General features: G+C 38.7%; 1 protein-coding gene across 2 annotated transcripts; it reads right to left on the minus strand.

The window, feature by feature from the left end:
• Positions 1-669: 669 nt before the first annotated feature.
• LOC309713583 (ras-related protein Rab-37-like) lies at positions 670-13,674 on the minus strand. Of its 2 annotated transcripts, XM_082545326.1 has the most exons (9): positions 13,317-13,674; positions 6,421-6,531; positions 5,322-5,363; positions 5,101-5,167; positions 4,964-5,016; positions 4,808-4,873; positions 4,035-4,091; positions 3,872-3,948; positions 670-3,395 (listed from the first exon to the last, which is right to left on the minus strand). In XM_082545326.1, the coding sequence occupies exons 1-9, from the start codon at positions 13,470-13,472 to the stop codon at positions 3,290-3,292; spliced, it is 735 nt and encodes a 244-aa protein (XP_082401452.1). In that variant the 5' UTR covers positions 13,473-13,674; the 3' UTR covers positions 670-3,289. The 2 variants fall into 2 exon arrangements, with proteins under 2 accessions (XP_082401452.1, XP_082401451.1); XM_082545325.1 differs by having other exon boundaries at positions 4,964-5,167.
• Positions 13,675-21,816: the final 8,142 nt, after the last annotated feature.

The following is a 21,816-nucleotide window of genomic DNA, read 5'->3' on the forward strand; positions in this document are numbered from 1 at the left end:
GAAATTATACATGATATAAAAATGATAAATAAATAAGTAAATAATCAATGAAACCTTGCAATATGAGATAAAATGGGACCCCACAAAAATGACCTAGCTTAGTTACTTGAAATGCTTTAACAGCATAAATTCAGATATTTAATAAAATACTATGAGATGAAATTTGGAACAGGATGGTTTCATCACATACTTGATAAGTCTGAAAGTTTAAAGTAATTATCCTACTTTCTCAACAAAATTTCTTCTCTTAAGTCCATCTGCTTAACAGGTGGAGTTTATGTTTCATTTGATCTGGACTGAATTTAGTGAGTAGATTATTTTAGCTGTACTAGAACGGCTACGATGACTGTTAGACAACCCATGCTATTATTTTGAAGGCCAGGCCTGCAAACAGGAAATTAGTTTCTTTTTTTTAATTCCTGTTGGGTTTTTACAACTGTGCACCTGCACTAGATGGTGATTCTGACAAACAGATCAAAGTAATGACGTTAGTTTTTGTAAATTATTGGTTCAGTCCATCTGTCCTTGCTCGTTGTGACTTACTGCAACCAATTACCATCGGGGGTATGGTAATCTCTCTCTCTCTCTCTCACACACACACACACACACACACACACACACACACACCATTGCGGCTATGGTGGTTGTCTGCAGGTAAGAGAGCACCCCTGCAGGTAAAAATAATTTATTTATTTTTATCCAGCATACAGCACATAAAACACTGCTTGTGGCAGTGGTGTTGTCAAAACAAAACAGCTGCTCAATAGACAAAAGGTCTGCTGACCACAATCTGAATAATTTAGAAGTATATCAAACCTGTCCAAACTTAGTAACACAGCAAACATACACTCATCAAGCAGTAATATTTGCAGAAGAGCATTGTAGACTACTGTCCAAAACAAATGTCACAAAAGCAACCTTTCCTTAATGTATTAACTCGTGTTATTTAAAATGTGTAACCTGGAGGGACAGACACAGAGAGAAATACCACTCACTACTTCCCCTCTTCTTTACGTAGCAGTTTGGCATTCTTCAGCTCATTATGGTTTTCTGGTCAATAAAAACTTGTACTCCCACTCTTTTATTTCAGATTTCAAAGGTTTTGGTAAAACTCCTGTATGCTCTGTACAGAATGTCTCTTACAGCGTTAGCAAATAACACAGTGTAGCATTAAGATACATGCTACTGCCAGGAGATGAATGAAAACAGTTTGTTTTCCTCTTCAGAGGAACCAAAAAATGTAATGCAGCTTTGTGAAAATATCTGTTGGAGGATCTAAATTCAGCCCTGAGCATTTAAAAACTGATTACCCAAATTTACTGTTCATATTAGTGTATTCTTATACAAAAATAAAAATGGAGGCACTTTCAAATGCATGTTCAGCGTGCATGTGCAACTGAGCTTTTAATTGGCCTGTAGAGCAAAAACAAACTATATAAAGTGCTAAAAACGAATTATTTATTTCAACTGACATATTCATCAGTTGACTTTTTCATTAATTCATTCTCAGAAAAATCTGATTATTCAAAATACTGCGTATATCTTAAATAAACTGTAATTAGTTTCTCTAAGGCAACAAGTTTGCATAATTTTTTTAAATACTGTCATCTCATTAGATCTTACAGTGCTGAAATGGTCTCAGTGGAAAGATGGCTGTCAAGAGGCTCTTGTTAAGGAATGGGAACAGGGAGAAAAGGCTTACCTGTGCCAAATTACACAAGAACTTGAGTGAAAATCAGTGCTAACAGGTCTTATGCAGTGATAAATCCAAATTTGGCTCAATGAGTTGCCAGTAGAGGTTGAGTTTCAACAGCCATCTGTAAGTGGAGACCTTTTCATGGTTTGAGGCTGTGTTTCACCCAGTGATGTTGGGGATATTGTCAAAACTTGATCAAATTACGGATGCAGATAAGTATGGTCAGAATTTGAACTAGCATTCAATACCATCGGGCAAGCAGCAGATTGATAATGGCCTAATTCTTCAGCATGACAATGATCCCAAACACACTTTATGTACAATAAAAGCACACCTGGATAGAAAAACAGACAATGGAGCACTTGGTTTGACACCCCCCCCCCAAGAGATGCTGCAACTATTACAAGGATGACCCAAGACTTTTGCACAGTATAACACCATATAAAATTATTCAACTCATGCTGTATGTACATAACGCCTCCTTAAATAACAGACAACAACTCAAGTACTTAGTATCGAATGTTCGCTCTTCACAGTAATCCTTCTCCCAGAGACACAGTTCACAGATGCATTGCTCTGCATGCCAATGTTTATTCTACATGCTCCAAGTAGTTTAAGTTCCTTACATACGGTCTACAGTTCATTTAGAAACACCAGTTAACCCAATATGCATGAGAAAAATCATCACAGGCACAGGGAGAACATGCAAACTCTACACACAATGATCCCAACCAGGGCTTAAACCAGTAACCTTGTTGTTGTGAGGCAAAAGCGCTAACCAGCCTAGCGCCTTACCGTCCACATGTGAGGAAACAACAGAAAATATTAACAAAAATAACTGTTCCAAAGACACATGAATCATATAACTTCACCAAGAGAAAATACATTTTATATAGATAATTATAATTTATTATAATTACTTACAAATAAATAAATAAATAAATACAATTTTAAAAATAGAAGATGCATGTAAATGTCATGAAAAGGTTTTTAATTGGATTTATAACCAAATATTCTCTAAATGAAAGGCTCCTTTAGCATCGGTTGCACTGCGCTTAATCAAAATTAGTAAAAGTTCTCATGCTAACAGGCTAGGATACACTGTCTGTTAGCATGGTTCATGTTAAACAAATGAGAAAACTATGTTATGGAGTTGTAGGTGGTTTGTGACAGGGTCAGGCTAGTTGTTTGCTCCTGCCTCCAGATTTACTAACTCTTGACTGCAATTGCATTAAAAAAAAAAAAACAAATACAAGAGACTAATATTGATCATCTAAGTTACAAAATATTCCCTCAGGAATTTTTTTTTAACATATCAAATAAATAACTACTCTTTCCTTGAATGTACTTTAGAAAGCATCAGTAGTGCAAACTGACGTCTGGAGAGTTGGAGGTATTCAGCTAAAGAAAATTTGTGTGGGTCTGTAGCATGGTTAATCCACTGATGTACGTTTGGCTTTTAGTCTTGAATGAATGGCAGTGTAACATTTTGTGAGCAGCAGTGAGATACAGGGCTTCCTCCCACTCAGTAATGTGTCTCTGACAGTCTGTTCGCCCAGAGCTATGGGAGGAGGAAGAGTTGGGAGATAAGTTTTAAAAGTAGCTGCAGCAACCTGACTTCTCCTTCTGTGCCTCAATATATTCATGAATCTGGAACTTGGGTTCACTGGGATGCTGGATGGCCCGATGCTTCAACTCCCTGAAGAACAGAACAAGGCATATTTTAGAAGATAACACTGATATTGATAGAATTATTCTACTGCAGAGGATTGTGGTAAGAAAACACAGATAGCATCATGAAAATAGTAGTGGACTACTTAAGAATAAATCCCTTGCAATAAATACGTTAAATTATATAGTACTAAGGGAATTGAAACATTTCTTTATAATGAATCCTGGAATTTTCTGAAAATATATACTATGTTCAGCAAAGATGTGAGATAAAATTGAGCGATGTGAAAAAACAATCTCAAATTCAGTAGTAACAACTTTGCTGCTGTCATATGAAAATGAAATTAGTGGCAGAAGAAGAAAAGCAAAGCAAATGATAATAATTTATCTTTGTTTAGTCCCATTACATGACTTCTTGTTGGCTCAAACAAGGACCATTTCAGATCATACACATCTATAGTTTATGGACTGTTCAAAAGCTACTGTGTGGCATCTGTGTCATACTTGGCCACAGCAGTGAAGGCCAGATCTACATTGACCCCTGTCTTGGCACTTGTCTCCATGAAAGGAACTGAGTACTCCTGAACACACAAAGAGAGCACAACACAGTAAGTAGCAGATTAAACGCTATCAGTTCTGTTTTTATGGAAGTAAATAAAATACTCACTCTGGCCAGCCTCTCTCCTTCATCTCTCCTGATCGCTCGGTCACTGCTCATGTCGGCCTGATAAACACACATTAGTTTAGGATTTTAGGAAAGACTTGGTGCAGAAAAATAAACACATTTAAACTATTAAGTAAAAAAAACAATGTACATCTTGATACAGCTATTTTTTTTTAAAGCTGAACAAAACCATGCACAGGTATGAGTATTTACATTTTTAGACTTCATAATATACAAGATCAATCAGGATATTTCTAAAGGAAAACATATCTTGTGGAATTTTCAGTGTTTGCTACCACTATTCAATGTTGAAGAGTAGATCATGTAATAAAACTAGTAGTCTAACACGTTTGTAGTAGTTTGCTGGTAGTTCAGATACTTTTATACACGCATAGTGATTGAAGTAGTGCAGCGACTGTACATTTGATTAAATTTACACTGTTTTTTGTGAGGACTTGTAAATTTAATATATAACAAAATGTGATACAGCATCATATATGTTATATATAGCTTTTAAAAATGTTATTATTACTAAGCTACCTACGATGTGGCGCCACTCACATTTTTATCATTGCATTCATATTGTTACATATACTTAAACCCGACACTTGAACCCAAAGCAGCACTATCACTTTGCTCTAACTCTTTTATAACTCGTTTACATTATCTTTACAAAATGCCCTGATCCAGAAACTGCTCTGTCTTCAGCACAGATCATATCCTTCTTTTGCACTTTTTGCTCCACATGCTAAGCTTCTCAAACAATTTCCTCTTACCTTGTTGCCCAGCAACATGATGACTACATTGCTCTGTGCATACTCGTGGATCTCTGTTAACCAAGCCTGAAGCAAGAGACATACAAACACACTCATAAATAAATCTTTAACTGTAGCACATTTTCATATTTTCCCAGGGTACAAACACAGACTTACCCTAATGTTGTCAAAAGATGATTTGCTGGTGATGTCATACAAAAGGAGCAAAGCTTTGGAAAGAGAACCAACAAAAATTGAGTGCCAGTGTAACACCTGTGATGCTGTGATATGGATTAGGGTTTGTATCGCCTCACCGTGTGCATCTCTGTAATACGCATGTGTCACGCTTCTGAACCTTTCCTGTCCTGCTGTGTCCCATATCTGAAACAGAAAAGAACTGGCCTGTTTCCACTTGGCTACTTCTTATTTTCACTTATAATGGTGATGCCCAAGAGGAAACCAGCCACTACTCTAAAAATAGAGTGCTATTGTGTAAGCACATCAACTTTGCACTGGAACTGATTTACTTACTGACCTGCAGTTTGACCTTTACGTTATCCACAGTCACCACTTTATTCTGAGAGAGGTAGAAACAGAAGAACAGTACGAGCAGCTAGTAGAACAAATTAAAAATGCAAAGTACAAAGACAAGTTATCTATGTTTGTCGATAGTTGTGGCTTTATTTCTTCAGATTTTGAAATATATGTTTAGTGAGAGAGGCAATGTACAACTACCTCAAACCTCCATTCCTTTTAATGGTCAGCAGGGGGTGACTCATATTGCAAAAAGAAGTCACAACGTATAAAAACTTATGGGAAAGAAAACCCTCCCACTTGCTTCATTTAATACTATATTAAATCGTTGCAAACTTCAGAATTGTTTTAAAAAATATTTCTAAATTTCACCATTTAAGATTTCAGTGGGGTGGTTCTAATTACATTCTCATGTCATTAATGTAGATAGTATTAAAGATAGATGTAGCTTTAAGGCTTGGAAAGTGAAACATGTAGGTGCAAAAACACATCTAAGTCCAATGACTGTAAGGAAATGTTTCCCTGGCCCTGACGTCCTATATTGAATAATCTGCTTGGCCCATTTTGTAAATTTTCATCAATCAAGTGATAAGTTTCACAAAGGAGGATACTCCCGGTGAATTACTTTTCAATCACAAGTCATTAGCCAATGAGAACCATCCCTTTCTCATCACATCTGGTTTCAAAACACCAAGACAGAAAGGGTCATCTTGAGGCTTGATAATAAGAACTTACAAACCAGTGAGTGACGTCACACTAGCTACTGCCTGTGCTCATTACAACCTCTCTTCTGCATTGATTTTAATGGCACTGAGTGGCAAATGTGAATCATCAGCTTTTTATCGAAATGAGCAAACTCTAAAGAGGATGGAAAGTATTCATTTGCAGATTATACATATAAGTTGTATAATCTGCATATATATATAAAACGGAGACAGACTGGTGACCTGTCCAAGGTGTACCCCACCTCTCACACAATGACACTTAGGTTGCCTCCTCCCACACTGCTAATGTCTGAAATGCCAGAGGCAAATCTAAAACCATGGATAAATAAAAGCCAGTCCAATTTCATAAAAAAAAAAATTGTTCCAAGCACTCACTGTGAATCCGATGCCCACTGTGGCAGAGAATGAGCCAGGGATGAACTTGCCCTGATCAAACTGCACCAGCAGAGATGTCTTCCCCACACCACTGTCCCCAACCAGGATTGTCTGTAGGAAAACACATAAAATCCCACAGTTAAATTTCTTACCTCTATATATATGGTCTAAGTATATGGTAGAGGCACAGAGTAAGCTGTGGTGACCCCTAGTGATACGGGAGCAGCAGGAAGTAGCCTGGCTGCAGTCTCAATTGGCCTTGAAAATCTCTTTATGGTTGAATGCTTGCAATCATTTCATAATTTTCAGTTGTGAGTCAACATCTGTGTCATGGTCGACAATTCTGTTTCCAAGCAGCACCGACATTTTCTTTTCTAAGAGCTTGGCAGTGTACCACTATTACCGCATGACTCACAAGCCAGAGGAGATAACCTTCAAGACAATGGAATCAATGAAAGGCAGCATTCACACATCCAACTTAGTCACCAGGACCATCAGTCAATATTTCATTGTCTACTGCGCTTTAATTTCAGTCACACCAGGGTACCCACCACCTCCACACCCACAAAGTGTCCTTTAACTGTGGCAGATTAAGTAAGTGCGACACAGTCAAGCTGTTCTCTGCTCTCTTCAAGGAGTGATCTGGGAGTTTTGATGCAGGCTATGTGGCTTTTATCTTGTGACAGCCAAATGACTACATTTTATCCTGTAGTGAAATATATTATAAATATTATTGCCAGAAGAAAAATGCAGTAAATAATGCAGTAAGCCACAAGAATGATGGATTTCTTCAATCATTATGTGGTTATGTTTAGGAAGAGACAACTAAAAGGATTGTAGATTGTAAAGACAGGCAATGAAAAGACCTGTGTTTGAACGTTTGTTCTTGAAAGCTTTAAAAATCGCAGAAAGGCTAAACCTAAATTTTTTAAGCATAGGTTAGGGTATATTGGCTACATATAAGTTTTGAATAAAATATATGTAAATATTTTGGTAACCCTTTGCAAGGCAAAGGAAATGCCATCTTTAAGAAACTCAGTGCCGAAATCAATGCCAATCTTTGTTCTTTGCCAAATTCACATTCTTTCCTCCCTGTGGCACCAGGGTAGTTCTTCATTTACACCCAAATGCATTTTATAGAGTGGCAGGTTGAGACAATAAAAATCTTAATTATGTTTATAGAAAGAAAGTTAGGCATAAAAAATAGACTTCCATTCATTAACTCTCATGAAAGAACCTTCATCTTCACACTCTTAGATTTCACCTTAATACACATTCAGTAATGTATTTTATGCACTAATTAGCTGCAGTGGCCGTTAATCACTGGGGTAGAATACTAGAAGAGCTACTGGGCTGGAGCATCCACTACAGTTGCTTTATGATTCAAATGCAGATGTGCTGTCAGAAGTGGTCTTCACTTGATGTCTAGTAATAGTAACCATGGAAATGTAATAAAGTGGTCTTAAAAAGGCAACAGAACTTTCAACCAGTCCTGTCTTGATAAAACTCAGGAGTACTCATTGTCATTGTGGCCAAATATTGTGTGAAAAGACAGTAAATGTGATTATCGCTCTTGGTCAGATATGCACAAGTAGGCCTGCCTTAAAATTGCACTGAATGACAAATGGCCCAGGGGTTAAAGCGCTGAGTTTTTCAGTGCTGCTTTAATAATAGCAGGTGAGTTTTCTGGCATGCTAAACTAATAGAAAAAGGTTCATAAATTGGGATAGAATGCATAAAGTTCTTGAACTTGAACTTGATCTGATGATGAGCAGTTTGTAAAGAACTAAGACAAATCAAGAAAAAAGTGAAGGCATGACACTCATCAGATAAACCAGGCAGTGGTTGAACTCAATTTTGCCTCAAGGCTTTATGAATGATCAGGGATAAATAAAAGAAGTGGGGGGAATGGAGGAAAGGATTAGAGCTGAGAAGCTAAAGCAGCTTTTGTAGCCTCATTTGATTTCAGCATATGGAGGATTTTTAGAAAAGAGTTACATCCCAGTGTGCTGGATTAAATATGGATACTGCCTCATCAGTCATCCAGTGAATTTTCATATCAGCTTTACTCAGGAGTCACCAGCAAATTCACTTCCTTATTCTTCCTTTGAAATACACCTTGTACAGAGAGGCTTTACATGTATTCTGCTTTTCCAGTTTACTGTGTCCTGAAAGGTGGGGAGCCGCACAGTAAAACTCACAGCATAAACCTAAGGAAATTTGTATCTGGTTTTTCTTTGATGTAATAATGCTTTTAGGCAATAAATTTGATAGCTTTGAAAAATCTGTTTATTTCTCCTTAAATAGTGCCACAAAAAATGCATATGCATTTTGAGTAGCAGAGTTGAGTGTGTGGGTTGTGTACATCAAAAACCAAATCTTCTCTGCCAACGTCAAACAGATTATTCTGCTATTGACTCTTATTTTGAGTTTCTGGTACTCCAGGTGCTGATAACCAGGTACCCAGTTGGTGCCTGATTAGGGCTCTTTTTCTAAAGAGTGGAAGTCTACTCCTGCAGTCTTACCAACAGGAGTTGGTAAGACTGCAGGTCAAACTTTCTAACATCTGCCAGTACACTACTTCGTAGGGACATAGGAAGTGGTGTACTGGATATACCACATTTCACTGATCACATTAACTCAGTAGAAAAATTATTTCAGGCTCACCACAGATGATATGAAAAATGACAGGTTAGCCTTCTTAGACTGTGAGATTTCCATCAGTAATGGGGACATTTGAAAGTTGATGTGTACTATAAACCTACGCTTACGGATCATTATTTAAGGCTTGTGCTTCTGCTTCATCCACTGAAGCACAAACTGGGTGTCATCAGGATGGTACAACGCAGAGCGAACACCATCCCCACAGATACAGATATCTCTGAATTGAAGAGGGTGCCTAAGGGTACATCTTTGACCATCTTATAATGCTGTGATTGCAGCCATTCCCCAACTCTCTGTGAATGGTACTCATGGCCATTAATCAATGGTTTTTGATCAGTGGTTGTTGATCACATTAACGATCAAGAAACTGACCTGACAGTCCATTTTTCACCATTGATTCTAGTTTCGGTCATTATGCACATGTACTGTTTATAAAGTTGGGGAAATCTGCAGTCAGCTGAGACTGAAGAAGTCACTTGGATGAGTGAGGAAATGTTTCTCCCACTGAAAACGCCACGTCCAGATGAACAGAATTAACTTTTTGGGATGTGGAAGATACATCTGTCTTTTACATGCAGTCTGTGATCACATAAGCCACTGACTGCATCTAAATCTGAAGACAATAATTTATTTAAATATTTTGATCTGATCCTGCTGTGATTCAGCTGTATCACTTCCCTCTTTACTGGACATAACTGAGAGTGTGTAACATAATGCCTCCATGTGTACATGTGAAGATGGAATTAGTGCTGAGAAAAAAAAAACATACTCATTGTACTCACTACACACGTACATGTGGTGATGCTACTAAATTGTAGTTAGCCGAGAAGTGAGACTGTCTCATGAAACCCCTCTAGAGACAGGAGGTAATGAGGCGAATGCACCACAGATGTTTGGGAATTACACACTGATGATGTATATTGTGTATATGTGTTGTAGTGCGCGAGAGAAAGAAGAATTAGATTTCTCTCATCTCTGTGGTTCACAGGCAGATTGCTAAGTGCCTGCAAATTTCCTTTCTAGCCTCAGTATGAGCTTCTGTGGAGGTTACTGAGGCAATAAGCATGGGATGTCTTTTTACAAGTCGTTGGAGTAACAGCATTAGGGGATGTGGTGAGTTTAGAGTGATACAGTTCTCTGAAATGTCACTTTTCTCTTCCTGGAGCATGTGCAGTATTGACCAGAATGTAATTTAGCTTGACAGTTTCCAAATTGCCACTGATTTAAGCTTTGATATACTGCACAGCTGGGGTTTGAAACCACAGAACAACAGGCGATAAAGTCACTGTTTCCAATACTAAAAGTCAATGTGCCCTGCAATCTGTAAGACCAAGTGTTTGTTTTTTTAGACAAATTAAAGTCCTGTATCCACCTTTTTAGTTCTGTTTTGGTCTGCCGCTATTTAGCTAAACACTCAACCAGCTAGTTGATAGTGATGTCTGCTTTTTTGTGGTGGACAGGTAGCTACCATGGTTTTACTACACTTACAGACTTTTTTAAAATGAAAAAAAAAAGAAAAAAAAGTGCTTTGCAGCTTTAAAAATGTGTCTTTTGGATGAGGGCCATGGAGAGAATGGAAAAAACAGGAAACCACTGCGAGATACAAAAGAATGCAATGTTTTTGTGGGTATTAATGTGAAATATTGGCAGTAAGAAAAAATACAAAACCACTCTGTCTGTAAAGATGTCTCTAAGCTAATCTTTCCAAAAATATTACAAAAGCAGTATTAGGTTGACTTTATTAAAAATGTCATCTGGGACAACTGTGAGTATTGAAGGGAGAATTAATAACAGAACGGAATCCACAAAGCAACTGTAACCATTTCAGCTTCATGAGTAAGTACTGGCCTCACCAACGAGCTCTTAAAAAGAGCCTTTTTTGTTGTGTAATTAGAACTCCTCCTGGGAGGAAAAGGTAAGGCAGAGTGAAAGCCTGAGAAGAGTGAGTACAAAAGATAGGATAAACCTTTATTAGTCCCTTTATTATTTATATTGGCAAAGGAAGGGCAAAAAGGCAAGACTGACTTTTTCAAGTTCACTTGAAATTACTCTTCTTGATTTAGACACAAAGAACACGGTGTATTCTTAGAATATGACCCCTTTCAGTGCACCTGCTTCCCTGACACTACAAGTCTGTGTGTGGTGTGTATATGTGTGAGCTGATATAACAGTCACATGTTAGAATTGCATCTATCTTTGTGAAGACTCGCACTGCATTCCTTAGCCCTTTACAGCCAAACAATGCCGAGTAAATCTACACACAAAATCCACCCCATGACAGTGATGATGGTTTTTGGAGTGTTTGGGAGTAAATTTATTAAAACTTAAATACTTAAAATATCTTTTTACACAAGTATTCACAACCTTTTTTATGATTGAAATTCATTTGAAATTATTAGGAAAATCACAAACGTTTCTGCATAAGGTCTTATAGCTGGCAGTGCACAGAATGTATTTGTTATGGCAGTGACGCAGACCACATGTGCATGTGTGTGCACATGCATGAGAATGGTAAAGAGGTACATCCAGACTTTTCATAAAATAAAAATATTAAATATATATAAAATAAAAAAGTTATTTCATTTTCAATTTCACAAATTATAATTGTGTTGTTTGAACAATAATCGGCTGCTTCCCAGCCCAAGTCTATGTAAGGAAACTCTGAATTGCATTTAAAAGATAGGCTTTGTCTGAGCCCGCCATCTTCAAAGAGTAAGCCTGGTCCTCCGTAATGCTGTCCATCACCACCTCTGCACCCAGCTTGGTGGAGATATCAATGCTTTGTGTGCTGCAGCAGTGCTTCCACCTAGGTCAGTCAATGGCAGGGCCCGGCCTGCTCTAATTCATTTCATGTTTAATTCTACCTTCCTTTAGGGTCTGCATTTTGGTCCCAACCAATCACATTCCACACTAAGATGACACATACACATGCCTTTAGACTTCAGAGAGATGAAGTGAATTTGATTCTGTTAATTTCCCAGAGACTCTCTCTATAAACTTAAAAATAAGTGTATGCCTAACCTTGCCAATAACCCTGAACCTAAACCAAGGGTGCACCCAATGATCTGGGACATTTATGAGTGCAAACATAAATAAATAAGTAGCAAGATTATAATAAATTTCTAAGGCAATTAAAGGCAGCTAGTTAAAGGGAATACATTTTTGACTTTACCGGATAGTTTTATTTTAAAGTTTATGTCTTATCAGTTGAATCAGAGTATTGATGTGCTAATTCTGCTCAGTTGCTATATCTAAAAAGAGAGAAATTAGAACATAGCAGGCTGGAGGCCAGATGCTTATCAGAAGAAAGATATGCCATTTGAATGACATGACTCCTCCAGACTGAAGGGAAATGGTTTCTGCAACACAGCTCTGAAATACAATGTGACATTTCACTGAAGCCTAAAGGGAGCTCCTCTTTTATCTTTGTTCCATCAACAGTGAGGTCAAATGGGAGCACCAGGAAGGATTCAGTGGTTCTCTTTAAATCCAGACATTAATGTAACTTAACTGCTTGCTGCGAGCGCAATTAAGCTTTTTGAATGACAAATGGCTATATTGTACAGTTTTTGTGACAACAGTCAAAACAGGATCACATTCACTCTGACATTTTAGTGTGTTTGTGTATTTTAGTGTGTTTGAGTTATGGAATTTAAGGTGTCAGAAATAAATTAGTGTATTTACTGTTGTATTTATGGGTTATTTGAGCTTTGGGTCGCAGTAAGGAGAAACTGAAAGTGTACTTGTCAACTAAAATTTGAGTTTGAAATGTAATTTTATTCTACAGCACTTTTTGGTGATCAACACCTAAATGTGAGGATTGCTTTGGGAATTTGGCGTTTGGTTAAGACATTTTTTCAAAGAAAGTGACCTCTTTTAAAGCTTTCCTGCCCTGACAGCAGGAAGTAATCGGCTCATATGTGAAGGGGGACCTTCTTGTAAGCTGACAGCTCATCTCAGAAGGAATTAAGTGATTTGACACACATTAGGGCTGGAAACAGACCAACTATAAATTGCATCTGAATGTAAATCAGCACCACGTGAGCGCAAATCCGGTCAAGGACCGGGATGCTGCGGGGTTTAGAAACGTTTCCTCACATTTCACCAGTAATAAACAAGAAGAAATAAACAAGAAGCAAAATCACGTGAAAAAAACGCGCAGCAAGTAAGTGCATAAAAGTGCTCCTGGCTATGAAACCTGTTGTTGTATCATGATGACCATATGGTCGTACCTTGTGCACCAACTCCTCGTCATATGTTGGAGGTGGTGGAGTCATTGCCTGGCTCTCGGTTGTCTCTTTGGATCCGTAAGTACTGTCTGGTTGGATCTCCGGGTAATCCGTGGTGTAGTATGCCGAGATCGGCTCCATTGACTCCATCCGCTCCATCCTGAGAGTCCTTCACTTCACAGGCTTCTTTATGACAGCGTCGAGGGTTCCGGAGGAAATAAAAAGCTGGTAAACCTCGCACTCTCGCTTCAGCCGACTCGTCGTCTCACAGCCCTCAGCTCGCTTTCTTCTCTCCTCTCTTCTCCGACAGTCCACGCTGTTTAACTGGCTCCTCCTTTACAGTGAATCACAGTCTGTGGGCTTCTGCCTACATCACTCCACATGATGGTATGTCGTGATTCACGCACATCACGCTGCATGAGTGGTCAGAGGATGGACCGAGAAGGATTGAATGGCTGTCACTTTTTTTTGTTGTGGTGGTTTTTCTTTCAAGAGTTCAGATATTCGATCTATAAAGTTCGACATCATTTATTTTACCCAGTGCTTTGGATCTCTGTGTATATTTCCAAAACAATGATATTATACTATGATATTAAAAAACGGAGACGAATGTATGTTCCGTTTAATTATAGTTGTTTTAGTAGAAATAACAATGAGACAGGATAAGATAACAAATGTTTCATTTGGGAAATTCTGTTAAAGTAGTTGAAAATTATTATTATTAGTGTTATTATTATTCATTCATTTCCTTTCATCCCTTATGAAAGGAGAGGCGAAAAATGCCATAATTCATTGTGATGTCCCTGAGTTCATGAAAAAAAACCCTACTTGTTAAGATGTTGTCTGCCCTGAAGAACATAAATCTATATTAAGGTTAATTATAATCAATTAATAATGTTTGTTTTTGTATTGTAGGCTTTAGGATTATTCAGTTCAGTTCAGTGACTGTTATTGCATTTATAGAAATCCTAGGGAGGAGGAAATGAGTTGGTCAATTGGATCACAACAGGCAGGGCAAATTATTGTGATACTGCATATTGCAAATTTTCTGCAATATCACACTGAGATCTACTAATAATGCACTATAATTTATTTACAAAGATGGAGCCAGTTCACTTTAGAAATAAACAGCATTCTGCCCAGAGCTGCACATATTAGCAGCTCAAAATTCAGCAGACCTGAAGGGGAAATGTAAGGAAGGGAGTGGAAGGCCTACTAGCCAAATAATCCAGTGTAAATTCAGGTTTCAACATATGTTTCCCTCTGAAAACAGCATGAGAGGAGAATAAAGGAGAATCAATATGCTTTTGATTTAAGGGCTAATTTTTCTGATATAATCAATGGACACAGTGCAAAAGGTTCTGTGTAATTTATCCAGAGGAGGGCTTTATTATTTCAATAAGGAGAGGCCATTAGAAAGAATGAACATGATTTATTGATGTAGAGAATAAAGATAGAGATATTTGGTGGTTAGACTCCAATGGCCTGACTCAGTGGAACAGAACCCCAGGTGTGATAGGGATTAGAGGAGGACCCCCCAGAGTCTAGACGCTGGTGGTGGAGATGAAGACAGTGGCTTAGATGGAACCTAAGTGATGAGAGGCGGTGATGAGGAGGGGGTGGGCTGCACGAAGGCATCTGCAAAGGAGAATGACAGATTCAAAGTATGTGGCACGAATGCTGATTGGCCTGAAAAAGGCCGGGAGAAGATGATTGGACTAGACCAGGGATGTCACAAACAGCTTGACAGTGCGGGAAAGTGGAAGTGATGTCAAGCTTAGATTTAGTCGGCAACACCAGGGAGCGGACAGATGTGAGACCATAGAACTTCGCTATTATACTTCGCATAAGGTTCATTACAAACTGTTCCACCGTATGAAACTGAAGTGTGGAACAGCTGACCCGTATGATATGCAGAACACAAAACAGTATTTACTGTCAGATGACAAGCTGTCTCTGTTGTTGACATTTATGCGTGAGCCTTTTTAATAGCACATTGCAACACTCAGGCATTAACATAACAGAGTAACATGGATTCATTAATAGTTGAATTTTCCCTGACATCAACAGAGAGCAATTACTTGTTCTGAGTTGAAGTTGCTTTGGCATCACTGTGTATAACATTAAAAAGTTTAAGGTAACAATACATTAATACAGTAATATAATCCTTCTTCTATATTACGCGTTTACATAGCAGTGGGTTTCTTTTAATGCTTTCAATTATTTTGGCTTATAATTTAAATCAAGTACTGTGAGATGTACTGCTAATACATTTATGAAAACACAAAATCTTTAAATAAAAATGAAGAGAACTGGGTCAAGTAAAATTTACAAGCAGAAGTCTGTAGGTTCAATATTTAGGAATTGTAAATAACTTGGTTGTACCAAATGGCTGTGTTCACTGCATGAACTATATTATATGTGCAGCTTGAAACAGCTGAAACAGTAACAGCTTGTTGTTCTGTCTCTGTCCTAAACCTCTTTGTAGTGTTTTGTTTGGTGATCCTGATGATGGTGGTGGTCATCTATAGAAAAGAACCTCTCTGTTGCAGGCTTAGACCATATAGAAGACAGGAGTACACAGTAAGGAGTACCAACTACCACCGGGGTGGCTGTAGCTCAGGTGGTAGAGCAGATCAGCCACTGACTGGAAGGCTGGTGGTTTGATCCTTGGCTTCCCCAGGCTACATGCCAAATATCCTTGGGCAAGATACTAACCCCAAGTTGCTCTCCAATAGGAGTGTGAATGTTGGTTAGATTGCACTTAAGTATAGAAGCAAGTTCTTGAATGAGGCATGTTGTTTACAGCGCTTTGAGTACTCTGGGAGAGTAGAGAAGGGCTATATAAGACTCAGTCCATTTACACTGCTATTAATTATTTAGCTTGTCTTATGAAATAAGACAGAGGTTATTCAATTGGGCCTTAGATTAGGGCTTAGGAGGTTAGCACTGTCTAAATTGTAGGTGTATAGACAAATAAAAATTTATCTGGTGAAGAGTGAGTAGATAACGAGTAAAACAAACTCACCACTGTGGGTCCAAATCAAGCCATTACTTCGTAATAACTTTGTTAAATCTGCCTTCTCTTGAATATCTTCCCCACCAAAACAGCAGGCATTCTTTGATCGGCATTGCCAACAATGGGCACAATGCTGCCCAGAACTTGAGAACTATTGGACCAAGGTAAGGATAGTCTGTGTGTGTCAAACCGAGCTTCCTAGAAGGCTGTTCATCATCAGGATACCAAATAACTATCACTTAGATGGACATTTCCCACCAATGTCTTTCCAAGAGCTTTTTCATAAGGAGGACAGGCAGAGACAGATCTAGAGCATGATCGGCCGGTACTTTGACCGTATAGGCTGCCATGACGAGATGAGCTGGAGATAATTAGCCTCACTTAGCATAAAGACTGGAAGTGGGGTCTAACAGCAAATCTGACCTACTGTTGAACATCACAAAGGATTCTATGCAGGCCAGTCAAGTTCTTCCACATCAAACCTGCTTATCCGTGTCTATATGTTGGAATACAGGCACTATCCCCAAACTGTTCCCTCAAAGTTGGGAGCACGAAACTGTCCAAAGTGTCTAGGTGTGCTGAAGCATTAAGAATTCCCTTCACTGGAACTAAGGGGTCGAGGCCAGCTCCTGAAAACAACCTTACATCATATTCCCACTTCCACCAAACTTTACACAAGTACCGTTCTTTTGACAACCGCCAAACCCAGACTCATTCCCCAGACTGCAAGACAGAGAAGCGTGATTTGTCACTCCAGAGTCCAGTGGTGGCATTACAATAGGGCGTCTGACAGATGAGCAGTCATTGGATATTCACCTGTCAAACCACACTTGGAAGGACAGCTGAAGACACACAATGGCAGAGTCAATCATATGCAAGGCTCCAGAGGCCAACTTCCACGTACTGCACAGGCCTCAAGGATTATGCTCTTTGAGGAGGCTCTTCATCAAGCCACAACATGAGGGCACTTTCCATCTTTTGCAGCTGGTAGATCGACAACAGAGCCATCAGAGAAAGGAAAGGAGTTGTGGGAAGTGAGTACTTATGCTTTGAGACTGCTGATTGAGCTCTCTGATTCTCGAGTATTCTCATGATAATGACCATGACTCAAGCAGTACATTCCTTAATGATGTGAATGACTTTGTCATTGTCAGAATTGTCTATTCCTTTAACATCAGTTTCCAAATAGTAACTGTTCTGAGTTCACCAGTGACTGTTAGTTCCATTTGAGAGGAAGGTATGAATGCATGTTTGATCTTTAACTAGATCAAACATTTACCATAGAAATAAAAAACCACAGAGCATCTCAAAGATGCACTTTGAAACTTGCATGTTTTTACATATATTGAGAATGGTCCATACTGACCTGAACTTTGGGTATTCAGAAACTGTAAGACTCTTTATTAGGAGGATCATCTATACTTTAAATCCAAATACATATACAGTGCTATGCTTTAAAAAGTAAACTTCTCTGGTGCATTGTCAGAGTAAGCAGTGGATACCAAAAGGTTGATTCTGTTCATCTGGATGTAGTGTTTTCAGTGGGAGAAATGTTTCGTCACACATTGTCTCATACGACAGCATTCCAGCTCCTGTTCAGTGGACCACACATTACGCTCACTTGTTCAGAAACCTCTAAAATACAGCTGTTCCTGTTTAACTCATTTAAAAACTCAAGAGACAAACTGTTTTCCTGATTAATCCAGATTATTCACAACTGATCTGGCACAGAACATGATATTTATTTATCTGTAAAGATTTTTTTTTAAATAAAAAAATTAAGATGAAAAGTCTTTGCATTGTAAATGCCAATGTATATAAACAAAAAGAGATCTTTTATGCCCATGTGCAGTTTAAGTACCAAGCCTTGTGTACATTGCTGTGGAGCATACACAAGATTGCATGAGTGTGTGGACAAATCTTCAGTTAGAGCCAGATAAGCCCCTTCATGTGATTAGTGAAGCACTTATGTGGTTAAAAATGAAATGTAGGATATGAAGGTGCAGAGATAAGCAAGATATGGGATAATCAATTCAAAAAATGATCATTGGGCTGTCCTCCAATGAGTGTTGAGTATGCCCAGAACACCCTACCCAGGAAGTGCCCATAACCGGGTCATAATGGCAGCTGGCTTTTATGTGAAGGAATAACGGGTCTTGGCAAATGAGTAAAACTTAGCTGCAAACAATCCCAGTACGAGCTGGAGGGCACGTAATCTGCAAAAAGTACAGATGAGATCCTGAGACCACCAAAGTGGAAGCCTTCTACCACTTGGCTACACCAGACAAAGCTCTAGGTGTGGGTGTAGTGAGTCCAACCTTAAAACTGAACAATGTTTTTTAATATAATGGAGGAAATATCTTCTTTTATAAGATTTAGAAACAAATATTAAAAGTATGAGGACAATGCATTGTTTCATTAGTTCCTGTTTTCTTACTCTCCTGTAAATTAAGTATTGAATTGTTTATATATGTTTATGACTGCACATGGGTTTGATTAGGTGGATTATGCGTAGGTGCTTGTAAGTCTGTAAATGGGCTAAAACAATAATTAATCAGAATCAGAATATTTTATTTATCCCAGAGCAAATTATTTAAGCAAGAGAGTTTACATAAGCTTACATAATAATAAGCTCAGTTATTATTGTTGTTATTGAAATCTGGGTCTTATTTTAATGTTGGAGCTGCCAAGACCACATAGAAATTGCATGGATGTAAAAAAGGAGAATATGCAGAAGACTGGTGTGACAGAAGTCAGTGCAAGAATAGGGTGAGATCTGAGTCATCTGCTGTGACTCAGATTATCTGGTTTGGTTTGGAGATGGTGAAATTAACAAAAAGACACAAATAACAAGAGCCAGAACTGAAGGTGGCAGAGTTAATAAGGCAAGGTTCACATGGTTTGGACATGTGCACAGAGAAGACAGTGGATCTACTGGCCAACAGATGTTGAATATGGAGGAGGAAGACCTCAGTAAAAGTTAATAGATGTAGTGAGGAGGACTTGCAGGGTTGGTGTGACAGAAATGGAGGCAGATGATCTACTGTGGTGACTCCTAAAGGGAGCAGCTAAAAGAAGAAAAAAAGTAAACTGGTTGTGCTAAGTTGCATTGTCCATATTTATAACAGTTTGTACAGTCTGTGTGATATAGATGCACATTTATTTTGTACATTATCATGTGTTATTATTATTATTATTATTATTATTATTATTATTATTATTATTATTATTATTATTATTATTATTAGGGATGAGTTCCTGCCCCAAGTGGAGGAGTTCAAGTATCTCGGGGTCTTGTTCGCGAGTGATGGGAGAAGGGAGCCGGAGATCGACAGACGGATTGGGGCTGCAGCTGCAGTAATGCGGACGCTGCACCGGTCCGTCGTGAAGAGGGAGCTGAGTGTAAAAGCGAAGCTCTCAATTTACCGGTCGATCTACGTCCCTACCCTCACCTATGGCCACGAGCTGTGGGTAGTGACCGAAAGAACGAGATCGCGGATACAAGCGGCAGAAATGAGCTTCCTCCGAAGGGTGGCTGGCCTCTCCCTTAGAGATAGGGTGAGAAGTTCGGCCATCCGGGAGGGGCTCAGAGTAGAGCAGCTGCTGCTCCACATCGAAAGGAGCCAGCTGAGGTGGTTCGGGCATCTGATAAGGATGCCCCCTGGGCGCCTCCTGGGTGAGGTGTTCCAGGCATGTCCCACCGGGAGGAGGCCCCGGGGCAGACCCAGGACACGCTGGAGAGATTATATCTCTCGGCTGGCCTGGGAACGCCTTGGTATTCCCCCGGATAAGCTGGAGGAGGTGGCTGGGGAGAGGGAGGTCTGGGCCTCTTTGCTTAGGCTGCTGCCCCCGCGACCCGGCCCCGGACAAAGCGGATGAAAATGGATGGATGGATGGATATTATTATTATTATTATTATTATTATTATTATTATTATTATTATTATTATTATTATTATTATTATTGTTGTTGTTGTTGTTGTTGTTGTTGTTATTTATATGGTTTGCCACTGGATTTAAAAATGCTTGGTGATGTCAAAGTGCCATTGAGGGAATAAATTCATCAGTTATTGAAGGACTGTGCAGGAAATGATACTGGTGGTGGGAGATCATTCTGGCTTAATTTTTTTAATTGCTTATCCAGTTATGGGGAGGGCTATTGCAGCAGACACTGAGTATGACACAGAGTACACAATAGGGCCAATTTAGTCTCACTAATTACGTCAGAGTATCCCCAAAGGGGCAGCATGCAAACTCCACACAGCAAAGCCCTGGTTAAGGTTTGAGTCTAGAAGGTTCTTGCTGTGAAATGAGGGCGCTAATGACTGCAGCATTGTGTTCACTTATTAGATTAAATCAGTAATTTAAAAAAACACCACCTGCTCTGCTAATAAAATGCTTTCCCATAAGAATGAAACCTCCCCCTCCCCCAAACAAACAAAACCATTTTCTGTAGGTCAGCAAAAGTTGGTGCATCAATGACTGGTTTACACCATGATTTGTTCAATTTGGACCATCGTGGGCTTAAATCAAAGTACACGGAGAACAGATTACTTTGCGCACAGTAGCAAAATTATTTCACAAAAAGTTACCACTCCCAAAAATACTAGCCTCCATAACCATAATCATTGTCAATCATTTAGTCTATTTGCTTCGTGCAGGCCGTTTGCTAATGTTCACTGGAGGTACTTCTTCACTAGGAGTGATATATGTTGTGGGTTGTTGTCATGTGGCCCAGACCCACTTTTCCTGAAACCTTATCATATTAAGGACATACTCCTTCAAGGACTTGAGCCTGACTTTAATGTTGTACCCCCTCAAGTTTTACCTCTCATTCATTTAATTTTCTTTTAGTCTTAAATTAAACAAACAACTTATGAAACAAAAGTAAAGCAAAACAAAACAAAACATACATAAATCAAAAACAAGAAATAAGCAAGCCCCGCCACAGTATAGTTTCTTTCATATGAAAAATACAGAATGTGTAAATTTGCAGATTCACAAGTTATGGAAAAACCCCCCCCCCACAAAAAACCAAAAAACCCAAAATAGCACTACAACACTATTCTATTCCTTTCAATATTTTCACCAGTGTCCCTTTCTGTTCCATCAACCTTTATTTCTTCTGCCAGTTTTGGCCCTATGTTTACGAAGAATTCATTAAAACCATTTACTATCTCTTTCATGTTATTAATACTTCTTGTCCCTTCTATAAAGTACCCAGGGTAATCATTATTCCTTGATTCATTTTTGACTGTAGCTGCCTCCACCAGTGTGTGAATGTGAGAGTGAATGAATAGTGGCATTGTAAAGCGCTTTGGGTGCCTTGAAAAGCGCTATATAAATCCAATCCATTATTATTATTATTATTATTATTATACTTGTGAGGGTGCTGGGAGCATCTCCCTCACTAAGTGATGTAGGCACTCACAGTGTCTGATAGGAAGTTTTGATTTTGTTATGTTTTTGTTTTGAAGTCCGTTAA

The sequence above is a fragment of the Aulonocara stuartgranti genome (assembly GCF_965226115.1).
Source record: "Aulonocara stuartgranti genome assembly, chromosome: 8".
Lineage (NCBI taxonomy): Eukaryota > Metazoa > Chordata > Actinopteri > Cichliformes > Cichlidae > Aulonocara > Aulonocara stuartgranti.

Excerpts from the sequence above, each read along its gene's own strand:
- LOC309713583 (XM_082545325.1), bottom strand. The coding sequence starts at position 13,472 with ATGGAGCGGATGGAGTCAATGGAGCCGATCTCGGCATACTACACCACG. Across the intron at positions 4,874-4,963 it reads CATCTTTTGACAACATTAGG|GCTTGGTTAACAGAGATCCA; the intron begins GTAAGTCTGTGT and ends CTCTTGCTTCAG. Across the intron at positions 3,949-4,034 it reads AAGGAGAGAGGCTGGCCAGA|GAGTACTCAGTTCCTTTCAT; the intron begins GTGAGTATTTTA and ends TTGTGTGTTCAG.